The sequence below is a fragment of the Morone saxatilis genome, unplaced genomic scaffold, assembly GCF_004916995.1.
Source record: "Morone saxatilis isolate NCDOM2014 unplaced genomic scaffold, NCSU_SB_2.0 Contig5, whole genome shotgun sequence".
Lineage (NCBI taxonomy): Eukaryota > Metazoa > Chordata > Actinopteri > Moronidae > Morone > Morone saxatilis.
This window is the reverse complement of record NW_023340095.1, coordinates 3,581,646-3,595,401: the sequence shown is the minus strand read 5'-3', so window position 1 is coordinate 3,595,401 and position 13,756 is coordinate 3,581,646. Positions and strand designations below refer to the sequence as shown.

At 38.7% G+C, this 13,756-nt stretch overlaps 1 protein-coding gene across 1 annotated transcript in view; it reads left to right on the top strand.

Moving 5' to 3' along the window:
- Window positions 1–13,756, top strand: part of LOC118339039 (inactive dipeptidyl peptidase 10-like) — an 88,865-nt gene that overhangs the window by 14,807 nt on the left and 60,302 nt on the right. Inside the window, exons 3-4 of the mRNA XM_035676562.1 lie at window positions 13,372–13,466; window positions 13,580–13,654. Of these exons, the coding sequence (XP_035532455.1) occupies window positions 13,372–13,466; window positions 13,580–13,654 (170 nt within the window). The remainder of the gene's footprint in view (window positions 1–13,371; window positions 13,467–13,579; window positions 13,655–13,756) is intronic.

Sequence of the window (13,756 nt, the reverse complement as noted above, 5' to 3'; positions counted from 1 at the left end):
GACACCTAAGAGACAGTATTGCCCTTGAGTGGAAAGGGTAGATTTATGCAGGAAATATCTACTTTCAACAAAGCACATTTTCTGTCTGTTAGAAGCATACAGAAAATGCTTTTGAACCTCATGTAATTAGTATAAATTTCTCCCAATGCACTGCAATCAAACAGCCAGGCAAGAGCCTAATCTGTCTCCATTTGCTTTCTGTTTCTCCAAATCTTCAATCCCTGAATTACTCCCAACTCCTGCTCTGTTCTGGTCGGTGAGCTCACCTCTCCAAACCTGTGCTGCTGCAGTGTTTTTTTTTTTTCATGGTTTTCAATGGCCTCCAGTGTGTGTTCTTGCTCACAGCACACAGCAGAGCCAAAGGGTTCGATGAGCAGAGGGAACTATACATTTCTCACGTTGCTAATATCTATGAATGTCCTATTTAGTGGAGTAGTAACCATAAGAACCTTATGGGATGGCAATGATTTTTCAAGGTATTAGTCAAACACTCGGGTATTACCAGAGAAACAGAGTTATGGCTTCTGAAAATGAAATTGATTTTGATTGCATAACACATGAAAACATAAATGTATGGTCTTCAGTTTTTTTAATTTGGCAAATGACCATGGTATAAGCCAGATAATGCCATTCGAGGTCCTGACAATGGACACCTGAAAGGGCATTATCCCTAACTTGTAGTACATTAATTAATTCAGGGTCACAACACCTTTCAAACAGCTGGTGTATTTATTCTTCCAGTGGCAACTATAGGGTTACCTGGGATATTGTACTGCAAAATAACATGGGTCTTATATTAGTAATGATGTAAAAAAAATTCCCTCCCCTCCTTCTATCCTTTTAAACATGTTTGTTTTTTTAATGAGTGTATGATTAACACATTCAATAATGTGCACCATGTCAGTGACACTTGTTTTGCAATGCAAATCAGATGTGTATCTTATCAGGCTTGCTTATAGAGCGGTCATTGAAGAGAAATTAATAAGAGGAGTCAATGAGCTGCAGTAACTCAGGTCCATCTTTCAAGCAGCTTTAAATTGCACTTCCTCAGAATATACAAGACTTAGGTTAGAGACAGCAACTCTGACTCATTATTCACTATACAGCACGCCTCAGAAACCTTTATGGACCACTCAGCCACTTTGGCAAATAAAAGGTAGCGCTTTAAGATACAGAGGATAGCAATTAAAGTGAGTCTCTGAAGCATGCCAGTGCCACCTGTCCATCTGCAGAAAGTGAATGTTGCATTCCTTGGATACAATTTAAGTATATATTTTGAGCCTCCCGACCACATCCAATCATCCACTTTACACAGCATGCTTTTCCAAATAGCAACGTAACTGCAAAGCCATGTGCAGAAGAGATTTGTAAGGTTACACAAGTTGAGCTTTTCTTACTCGTAGTACAGCTCAGTGAGAATTATTTTGATCCTAAGAAGGATGAAGCGGTATATTGATAATGTAACAAATACCACATGTTCACAGCATACTAATTAAAAACAAACCAGTAAAGACAGCTGGGTCTGAATTAAATTTAATCTGGGACTGTGTTTCGAAGGATACACAAGGTACACTGAAAAATATGAGTGCTGCTGTTCATTTAACTGTCTAACATTATGTATTTATCTTTGCAGGCTAAGCTTTTTCATTGTACAATTTGTTCAAAGTGTTATTTCTTAAAAATGTGGATTAAAGTTGATTGGTTGTAGATACAAAGTTGTTGGACTTAACCTACAATTAATAGTTTATATGTGTTAGGCTTGAAGACAAACCACCCAGCATGCACTGGGGCAGCAGACTCATGGACATAAATCTAATTTTATGTGTTCCTGCATTGTTCCCGGTGTAATTGTGCTTTACATTGTGTTCAACATCGTTTTCCTAGTTTCCACATTTCCATGGTTGCCGTAAGGGTTGGCCATCAATCTAAGGTCCCATTTATCTGATATCTGAGAGAAATTTAAGACAATTTCATTTACTGTACACTTTGCAACATATGTCTCTTTAATCTCATTACAATTCTGATTACGTCTGATAACATTGTCTTAGTTTTCTTTGGCTACATGCGAATGAAGGTTGGCATTATTCCAGTCCAGCGGCTGGCTGACTGTAACTCTTGTCGCTGTCTCACCCACACAGAACATTCAGTGGCTGAACTGATCAGGGACCAGATAAACGCTACACCAGCTCATGTGCCTTGTATTTGATTGTATGAGTAGAAATTACTAGAGCTGTTTTTCCTGACATTTTAATGACACAGGGAAAACATCAGATCATTTCAGTGTAATTTCAGCTGCTCTTATCACAGGGGACAGATGGGACAAGCTTTATAAGTGACTATTTAAACAGATCTCTTACTGACATAATTACAGTGGGGACCAGTACAGCTTACGTATACGTTTTGTAGAGACAGGTGCCTTTACACCTATTTAACATTGCGTCTGGATGCGCCAGTCAGACTCCAGTCTATCTTAAAATGCCTCTTGGATGCATTTACAGTGAGCTTATTTAAGATTAGATCTGGTCAAGGTCGGACTAAGTGCTTGAAAAGGAGGGTCTTGGTCCTCTTCCAACCCTGATGTGGTTGCAAATGAAGAAACCTTAGTAATTCTTTATTCTGGAGTTGTTGGTATTTTAGCAGGATTTCAAAATCCAAATTACTATTGAGCCTTTCAGGAAGCAATGTTATAATTGATCTGCATTAGCAATGTATATATAGTTTTGTCAAGTAATCGCATTACCACGAGAGATTTTCCCTGATCAAACCGACAATCAAAAGCAGTTAAAACTGTGAACCCGTGTGTGACAGCGACAGTAATATCTACAGAATATTGCTGTACAAGTTATGTCTTTTTCATCCTGTCTCTACCATTATTCATTCTGTAACATTACAGTCTGATTACATTAACAATGTGAAGAATCAGTTATTTGTTCATGAGCACATCGTGACACCAGAGAACATAAATTTAAGCACAAGAAACAATAAAGTGCCTGATGATACAGGATTACCATTATCTGTCAGTCTGTATGAATTATTACTCCTCTTGATTGAACCACTGTGGACATTCGTATTGATATTGATTAGCAGGTCAGAGCTTGCAAAGACAAGGATGGCAATGTTAAAGTATACTGCACATCTATATATACACAGTCTATGCAACAATAAATAAGTAAATTAAAAGGCCACTCGGAGAGAGCAGAGCTCTGCCAAGGTGTTTTGTTTCTACAGTGATGTTTGAGTTGGCTGGATCCTTGTTGTTTAGCCATGGCACACCATTCACTTTAATCACCACAGGTTAGTGCAGGCTTGACAAGTTCAGTTAATTTAGCCATTGACACCTATCCTTCTGGACATCAGTGCAGTGCAGTGTTAACAAAAGTGAAAAATTATTTGTTTATCTGCCCTGTACATTGCATCTGCTCGGGTTCCTTCTTGGCCCATGCTAGACCCTAACACTAACTAAACATGGAAACAAACAAGTACAATTTGCTTTGAAAAAGTAATTTTCACTGATACGAATGGAATTATATTGATTCAACTTGATAGTTGTGTTAAATTTTCTTTTAGTTCAGTTTACATTTCGTCCTGTTGAAACACCTTGCTGTTGTCATTTAGCATGCTTTTGCTGTACACATGATGTTACTGTATTTAGTCAGTGCCAGTAAGGTGACCTAGTGATGAAAGACCTTGAGATAATGGAAATGTTCCTGTTAGAGCCACAGGGGAAGTGCAGGTTACAGGCATAACTGCTGACTGCGCAGAACAGTGCAGCATCCAGGTGCAGGCTGGGAGGCTGGGGAGGCACCTTTAAAGAGGACTCTGCTGCTTCCCTTAGGTAGAAAAGCCTTGGCTTTAAAGGAATGACTCGTACCAGCTTAGCAACATTATTCTCAAGAGAAGCTTGTGTGATGTTCATTTTCTTTTGTCGCTGATATTGTTTTACGTGATGGTGACGATGAGGAGCAAGAGAACAATGTGATCTGGAGCTAAAGGAGAACTGATGCTGATGAAAAACAACATTGGAGATATTGCAGTTAAGGGTTCTCTCTCTGACACACACTCACAAAATAATTTCATGTTTCATAAGCCTATGTACTCTGGGCGGCAGTGCGTGCATAGCTAAATGGAAAGCAATTCCCACTGCATCTCATTCTTAGCTCGCATGTCCAGTGGTATAAGAGGCATGAACTTGATGTGGTTGGAGTAGGTGTTCAGCACACAGAGTAAGGAGGACCTGCACACCCATAAATTATTTGCAGTACTGATGAAAATGAAGTATATCGTCTTTAGCATGTTGCGTGGGTGGATGAATTAAAATCAGCAGAGATGAAATGGGAATGTAGGCTGTGATGGACAAGGCTAATACATGCCTGCACACAATCCAATGTGGGTCAAGAGTGTTGTGGTAATTCCCCTGTTTGTTTCAAACATTTCCCAAGCACTGTAACACAAGAACTGTGAAGAACTGTGTTAATACTGAAAATCTAAACCCACTGGCACATGGCCCTTGGACAATGTACACAACCCAACAAGTCAATTGATAGATTCAGAATGGCTTGTTAAATAAGGCTCAGTAATTAATTAAATCTCTTTATTGATGATGTCTAAAAGGTTTGTGTTGCAGAGGAGGTGTTGTGCTAATCTAACTCTTAATCTTCTAATCTAATCAGAGAATGTTACTCGTTTATTTCTCTGGTGGAAACGACATCGAGTCAGAGGCTAGAGGGAATGCAGGGGGTGAGTTCTAATTTAAGGTACTTGTCTGCTCTTATTTTGTCAATCACAGTGCACTGATAGATTCAGAGCAACAGGATACAACGTGTGCTGAGACACTTTCAGTGATCTGAGTTGATGCAGACATTATAGGTGATGAAATTTAAAATGATGGCATTCAGCCTTCATTGTACTGTAATGTAGAGGCACACACTTTATGGTGGATCCATCATAAAAGCAATTGTGTCGTGGGCTACTTGTAAATTTGATCTCTGAATTCAATATTGTCTGTAAATAAAAGTGCAAAAGATGCAAGGAAGAATCTTCTTTTTCAAGCAAAAGGTACTAAGGAGCTACAAAAACTGAAGTCATCAACTAAACAATATAGGACATATTTTGCACCTTCAACCCAGTCCCACTCCAAAGTTGTCAACTACTGCAGCTTAGTCAGTGGCCGTCCGCTTTACAATATGACATAACTCTTTTTAGACTAGTAGCATAGCTTACAACATACCTGTTTTATTTAAGTCAATAAACTTTACAAGAAATGTCCGTCCCTCATACTAGATTTTAGTGCCAACCTGTGCTCGCTTATACTGAAGTTGAAACTGAGTTTTGTGTTTGACCGGTGACTGACTAAGATAGTTCTTACAGGGTATCTGAAAGTACTCATTCAAAGCAGGGACTTTGAGTTCAGGAACTAAAGGTACACTCTGGTTCCTGCATGGGAAATGCAGGTGAAGTTCGGCAGTTCCTTAAAAAAGTGCTTGGGTTCCTGGAAGAGTCCCAGTGGTAGAAACAGGCTATTTGAGAATCTTCAAATCAAGACAATGAATTTGAGTATTTTCCTGGCCATTATCATCACTAAAATGCTCACCAGAGTACACATTACACTTTCTCCCTCTGTCAACAAAATACAGAGCAAAATATAAAGTATAATTAACGAATTTCATTGACTCAGTAGAGTCAGGAGAATAGGAACATTTTGCTCTTGCTTAGTTGAAAGCTAATCTTAAGTGTCTCCACATCCACATCAGTGTGTCGTACAAGCTAATGTCCGTAGTAATTCAAAACCCTCGGCTACAGAAATATCCCGAGGACAGGCCACAGTTAAGCAGTGCCGCCACATTTTGATTCTCTCACAGCCCCACTCCTCCTCAAATGGAAGCGTGTTTGCCACTCACTGGCACTCATTAACAACTATTGTTGAGTGGTTGCTGTATTCATAATGTTGTTGTCATGCAGCCCTAAATGAGCTCTTGTGTCATTAATCTTCTTTTGCTTTTTAGTCTTTCCCCCACAGGGTTTATTTATTCCATCAGTATTAGTACAAAATCCTCCTGCATCTAAACTATACCCCCTACCAAATGGTGTGATGAGACTGTATCTGGAAACAGTGGTCTAATCTGAATAAATCTATGGCTTTGCTAATTGATGTTATAATGGATCTCTGATTTTTTCTAATGTCTGTGTGAATTATGAATCAATAAATAAAGATCTGTCCAAGTCATAGTTCTGGTACTAATTGCACTGATGGTTCAATGTCCCATGGTACAGCATTAACTCGACATTAGACTGTCAGTATATTTGTCCTCGAACTGCAAGAGCAGATAAAAGTGATTCTGATTCTGCTTTTGTGTGTCTAAGCAGTGAACTACAGAGGCCATTTTTAATTAAACACTTTAGCAGTAGCAGTGGCTGGCCCTGAACCCTTACAGTCCTGCACATGCTACCATATTTACCCTCCGCATCTGCAGAACCAAGCCCTCGTGTTCTATCTTTAACAAGTTGGCTTTGAGCTTGACCAGCTGTGACATTTGGTGGAACCTTAGGGACTGCAGACACAGCATTTAAGCATTACGCAACCTTAGCTAAATAATTCAGTGTGTGCTATGCATATTACATTGTGCCCAGAGTTCCCACTTGGCCCCCAGACTCTGCACTTCATTGGTTGTGCATCCTCATCTTCCAGTAGAAGAGTTTTTCCGTGAAGCTAAAATTTGCTTCTCCCTATATCTGACCCCCCTCTCACTGTACTTATGAGACTGCGGCCAGTGTAGCTGTACCCGTGTGGCAAAGTCTGGAAAACATGTTCTGAGTGATTATGCAGCTAGCTGTGCATGTGTGGTATCTGATGCATTATATTATGTTTTCACTTTTTTGAAAGTGAACAAAGCAGGAGTAATAATACAAGAGAGAATCTCTTTTTGGAATAAACAGGACTTACTACAGCTTAATCTAAGGGCTAATGTGACATCACTCTGCTGCTTTCATTCAACAGAAAATGTTTCTCTTCTGGAAGAATTTAACAATTACAAGGACATTTTACTGGGAAATTTTAGTGAAGAGTATAACAATATTAAAAACATCCAGTAGCATGGAATCTCTGAAATGCTGTGGTGTTGTAATGTAGTAGGGCTCATTACTTTTGGTAACTTGTCAGTCAGGCTCAGGATAGTTTTACTTGGGCAAATGAAAATGACTGACGATGTCCTCACTGCAGAATATTGTCTAAAAACTCCCCTTTTATTTTCCTTTTTATCATTTGTCATTAGTCTGGAGGCAGTCTGGCTAATTTAAGTCAGATTTGGAATTTGATTTGGTGCAGTCCAGTATCCCTAGAAATCACATCCACATTGACCAGTTCCATACCTCACAATCTGCATCCAATGCCTAAGCCTTTTATGTTGTAAGGCAGAGAGGTTTGAATGGGTGACATTAATGTGCCTTTTTAATTAACCATAACCACATAACCACAATTGTCCCATAACATTAACCTGTTGGTGGTCCTATCATTACCATACCTTAATCATAAGGTTATTTGCCATAACCATGATCTAAATGCCATACCATAGTGGCCATGCACAGATATTGTAAAAAGTTAGGTTTTTTAAAATGCTGGCAATGGACAAAAAACAATGGCTAAACAAGGTTTTGCAGAATCATCCAACAATGATGTTCTAACAGTGATGTTCAGCCTCAAGGGGATTGATGTTGGTCAATAAGGTCTGGCTCACAGTTGGTGTTCTAGTTCATCCCACAGGTATTGGATGCGGTTGAGGTCAGAGCTCTGTGCAGGCTTGTCAAGGTCTCCCACACTGAACAAAAAAACCCATAACATCTTTTTATGGACCTGCTTTGAGAACTGGGAAACAGGAAATGATCTTCCTGAAACTGCTGCCAGAAACTTGGAAACATATTGTATGTCTAAAATCTGATTTGACTAGAAATCAGGAGAAATGGCCCCAAACCAAAAGTAAACAAGTATGTGTATGACAGGAGTTTCCTCACATATATATCTTAAACCTGTAAAGAATTACAGTAAATACTAGAAGATAGTTGAGACCTAAAAGAAAGTGCAAACAGACTTTACAAACAGTACAAAAGAATCACACTTTAGGCACAACACTATTTGTATCACTCCACATTATATGATATCTACTGTGTCATTAGCATTTCCTCAAATGATCAAAAATAGGCATTCGATTTAGAAATGTGACACATTATTACTGGCTGCTATAGTTAGCACTGAATGCTGCTTTTTTTTCTTATCTCTGCCTTCCGGCAGTGGGCAGAATTACTCTTTTATACCCTGACAGTTATGTGGGCAGCATACTTTGGAGCTGGACAGTTTAAACCCAAATAAATCTGCTGTTTTCAAAGGAAAATTACAATGTGTCTCGTGGCTCACTAAGTACAAACACTGGAAGGGAGATATCATTACCCAGGCCTCATTTATTTCTTCAAGGATTCCTGTGAGTGGCTGTTTACTGGTTGTATGCGAATAAATACTCACCTGGCAGAGAATTTCCAAGGACTATTAGTATTTGGAGTTGACAGTCTGGGTGAAATGTTTTTTTTTTTGTTTTTTTTAAGGCACACATATTTTTCTCACCTTTTGATATTCTGGTGACGTACTGTGAGCTTCTGTGTCAGTAGCAATCATGCTGTGGATTTTTTGTGTCAAAAGCTTAGCAACCCTTTTGTGCCAGCCTGGTGATATTTCTCCCTCAAGCAGGATATATTGTCATTATAACTACAGTATATCCACACGAAGCTGTCACGTGAATTCCTTTTAATGAATCCAAGGCTGTCACAATGTACTCTATGTGGTAATCAGGGGGGATTGTGTTGGGGGCTGCATGTTCTGTTATGAGCAGCTAAACTGTTCCTGCAGCTTACTACTGAAGGGAATATGGCCCTGTATCTTTCACGCAAATGTGACCGCTGGACCGGTTGTGTTCATTCGTCACAAACAGCCAATGCCCCGACTGTACATTAGCTAGCTAACCAGCTAGCAATGGTGCACTGACTAAACTCACGAGAAGTGTTTCCACCCAGTTGTCTTCTTATTCCTCTGGTTTTTGATGCAGATTCATATTCGGGATATGTATAATTTTATGAAGCTGAAAAGTGAATTGCATCACCTTGTGTATGTAATTTTGCTTATAATTGCAACTTTCTATTGACTTTTTAATTTAATTTTCTTTGGTTTTGTAAACATTTTCATTTTTTATCTTAAAGGACCAGTGTGGGGATTTAGTGGCATCTAGCGGTGAAGTTGCAGACTACAACCATTTGAATACAGCGCAGCTTTCCAAGTGTGTAGGGGGCCTGTAGGGGGAGCTTGAAAGACCCTATCTTAAGCCAGTGTTGGTCTGTTCTGGTCTATTGTAGAAACATAGTGATTCAACATGGCGGCTTATTCTAAGGTAATGAAAATACAACCATTCTGACTTTCAGGGAATTATACACTAATGAAAATGTGCAATACTTTATTCCATTTCTGCCATTAAATCCTCCTAAATGTTACACACTGGACCTTTAAGTGATTGTGCACCTCTCACACAAGGATACCACCTTCCCTTTCATGGTTCACTATTCTTCTCAACACAAAACTGTGAGAGGGTTGAGAGCAGTGATGCCACTCTCTACATGATCATGTATTATTTTTTAATTCAACCCTGCTTTAGCCACAAAAATGACATGTTCATCATTTATCTAACATCATAATGGCCAAGAAGAGAACATAATGACAGATATTGATGATAAGATTAAATTACCCTTATATAAATGCAGTAAATGTCAGTTTATGACTTAAACTAACTGCACTAAAGCTGCAGTGGTAGCATGTGGCAGGTACAGTGACCATTACTTAATCCACATGAGTCCACCTAAGTTGCAGAGTTAAAAAAACCAGGGCATTTCATTATTCATGGGGTTACCGACGTAGGATATTACTTATACATTAGAGTCTTAGCTTGTTCTTTTTCAGCTACGAACATTTCATTATTTAAGAAGACAAGTGCAGAGCAGTGCAGAGACCTATGGTAATGTTTTAAAGATCACAGGAATTAGTTAGTTTTTATCAGCTCTAAATATTAATTTCTCTCAGCATGCACTGATTTTAGGTTTAACACTGCTGGACATCAAAAGAAAATTATTTTGATACTTTAAAAACAACCTCCTCAGACACACACATTTTTGGAGGAATGGTTTTTGCTATTAGAGCAATACCACAGCACATCAAACAATTGTTTAGCACTCTATTAGTACCTCATATTTTGTTGTGATCAGGCCATTTAAGGAAACCAGTACAATCCATTAAGAGTCCAGTACACTGGTCTTAAAGGACTATATTGTTCTTCTTCATATCATAGATGAATCAATCTTTTGTTTTCTTATATCACTTGACAGTGCAGATGTCACTGTATTTGATAACGGCAGAAGAAACTTTGTGGAATCAGAGGAAACCTATTCCTCAGGGCGCAGAGTGCCATCCTAACACGGCATTGGCAGCTGTTTGGGATTAGCCAGAGGATTTCAGTAGACCCAGATATGACCCTTACAAACGCATGCACACACACACAGTATTACATACTTGTTTATACTGCCAGCCTGCCAGACCCAACTGTTTCTATGGACATTTTCAGAACATGCAATAAAGGCTGATAGAAGAAGATTATTCAAGAATTTCTTGACGTTGTGGGACTTGGCTTCTGTTTCTACTACAGACGAAACATTCATGTCTCGCTGCCACTAACTGTTAATGCCTTTGATCCACCAGAAAGTCTGAAAAACCAGAGTCTCCTCTCAGTCTCCTACAGATGATAAATCCACCACAGAGTACACTTGGGATCAGAGATGTATGTCTCTGCGAAATGGTATTTAAGGTACAAAGCAGTAATGGAATTTATTAATATATATCAGAGTTACTAGTGCTCGATTGTGAAATGGCAAGTTTCTTGAAAAATGTTCATTGAGAAAGTAATTCCATCTTTTGTTTTTAGCAAAAGAAGCCACCCTTGTAAACTGCAGATGTAACAATACAGTTTCTATAGGAAACCTCTGGGCCTTGTCTCTCACGCAGCACTTGCGTCTTTGTTACTTTGGACAAAAACATCCATTACTAAAATATTGGACAAAGTAAAATTTGGACCAGATGATGGTGCCAGATGAAAGGTCAGTGGATCACCAAAGTTATTACAATTTGTCCTGAGGGAGACATGAATGTCTGTACCCAATTTCGCAGCAATCCTTCTTATAGTTGCAGAGACATCTCACTCTAAAGCTCAAATGTCAACCCGCTGCGCTAGAAGAAAGTCAGGGGATCTCCAAAGTCATTAGGATTCATTGTCTGAGAACCATTAATATCTCTACGAAATTTCATTACAATCCATTCAGTAGCGATATGGAGATATTTGCCTGTGGACTAAAGTGATAGACGGACCATTTGACTTGACGTTGCCAAAATAACTGTGGGGTGAGGGAAGACTGAACTAAGCTGCAGGTCTGATTTAAAGGTTTACTTTGTTGTATCTGGTGGCTAACTGTACTGAAGCAGGCTATAGTGGTCGAGTTTTTCATATGATTATATACTTTATCACATGTCTACCACTGCAAGCAGAAGCAGCTCTTGTTGATAACATAACATGGTTAGTGATCTCCTGTGTCACAACCCGGCTCAAGGCTGAACGAAGAAGGGAAGAACACACATAAGTTGTAACTAAAAATTGGTTTATTTTACATAACTAAAAGAGAAATGAAGCTAAAACCAAACTAAATTCAACCCAACCAAACAGGGTGGAAGCCAAGGAAGAGAGGGAGAGAGGGAGGGGGAGATGCTGATGGTCCGACTCCACCCACCAGGCTCTTGGAGGGTCGTCACCAAACAATGCTGCACCACTTTCCCATTGTCAAGTTTTTTATGATGTTGCTTGCTTTGCTGTGTGGTTTTTACTCTACTGCTGGTCCACATTTGTCACTGCTTCATCCTGATTTTTGGTTTCTTTCCTGTCAAAAAAATGCTATGTTTACTCACCTAGAACACATCATATACACATTATGTATAATGTCAATCAGACTATGAACAGATCCTCTTGATGTTTATTTCTGCTGATAACCGTGTGTCACGTTGAAATAATTGTTGAGACCTTTACTCTCCAGTGACTCACTCACACAGGCAATGGGACTACTCTAACCTGTTAACATGGGCACATATATAAAACAAGAGGATCAGCAACGCACACACACTGTACTGTAAAAAGAAAAGAAAAGAGAAAACTTTCAAGCACCTAAATAATGAAAAGTATAATTTACTCTATAATTAAATGAATTAACATTTAAGTTTAGCAGGCAAAACAAATCTATTTCATATTTAAATATATATAATTTAATATTTTCAACTGCAACTATTTAATTTTCAAGCACCTAAATAATGAAAAAAACAGTAAGTTAAAAAGTAAAATACAGAATTTTCAGTTTTTCTAAAGAAGAAAAGTAAATTATTTCAACACAAGATTAGAGGTCAACAAAACTTTACTTAAAAAGTCTGACTTAAAAATTTAGTTTTCACTGATTCTTCATTTACAGTGTGCACCCATAGACAGTGTGTCCCGGCTGTAATGCTGACGGGTAAAACACAAATAAGGGAGACACTTAACTATTGTGTTAATTACTGGACTTGCTGTATTGGAGAGGTTGAAGATTAAGTGCTCAAAGTAATATTGTCAGTCGCTGGTGATGTCTCCATGATGTCTTTTTTTTTTACTATTTATCTGTTCAGATTCGTATTAATAGGAGAAAAACACATTTCCTGCGGTCACACTCATTAGTTGCTGTTTTGTATTCTATGTGCTTATACATGCGTGTAAGATTACGAGTATTTGTGCATGCTGTTGTGTTGACGCAAAGCTATTTGTGACAATCCCCCATACCATGACACTCAAGGTGGGCTACATTTCTGAATGCTTGGCTCTGACACAAAAACAAACAAAGCTGTCACGTCCAAGCAATTCAGCTCTGTACAAAAGATGTTTTCCTGGCGGTGCCACACAATGCTCCTCTCGTCAATACAGAACATGCTGTGTTACCTAGAAGATGAAAAATATAGGCCCTTCTCTTTGTGTCTGTCTGTACGTGAAATTTCTCTTTAAATTCTCACAGTTAATCACATTACATCAAAGTTGCACGCACTTGAGCCTGGTTGACTGTCTGCTGCATTGTTACCGTTATTTAATTTGAGTGAACAATTGGGCTTGGAAAGTATTGCAATTCTAAATAGAGTAGGGATGGCAGCTTCGGCGAGTTATTTTGCTTTGAAGTTTTTCCGCTTTCTAAAATAAATTTCCTCTTTGTTCCCTCTGTTTCCATACACAGACTCTGAAGTCATCTACAGAAACAGTGACGGCCATGTCATCAAGTTCAACATCCTTACAAATGAAACGGAGATTGTCCTGACAAACACAACATTTGTAAGTACAGTCTGCCATACTATAAATTAATGATTAGGATTCATCACAATATCAGTGTCATCATAATGATTGTCTTTACCTCTCTGTCTTTCTTTCTTTCTCATTTTCACTAGATAAATTTCAATGTGGCCAAGTATTCTGTCTCCCCTGATATGAAATATGTACTCTTCGCATATGATGTGAAACAGGTAAGTTTCCTAATAACACCAGTGCCATGAATGTGGTGTCATTCTGTGACTTAAACTATGCCTGTAAGACACTGTTGTATTGAGTATTGTAGTGTGAGCACA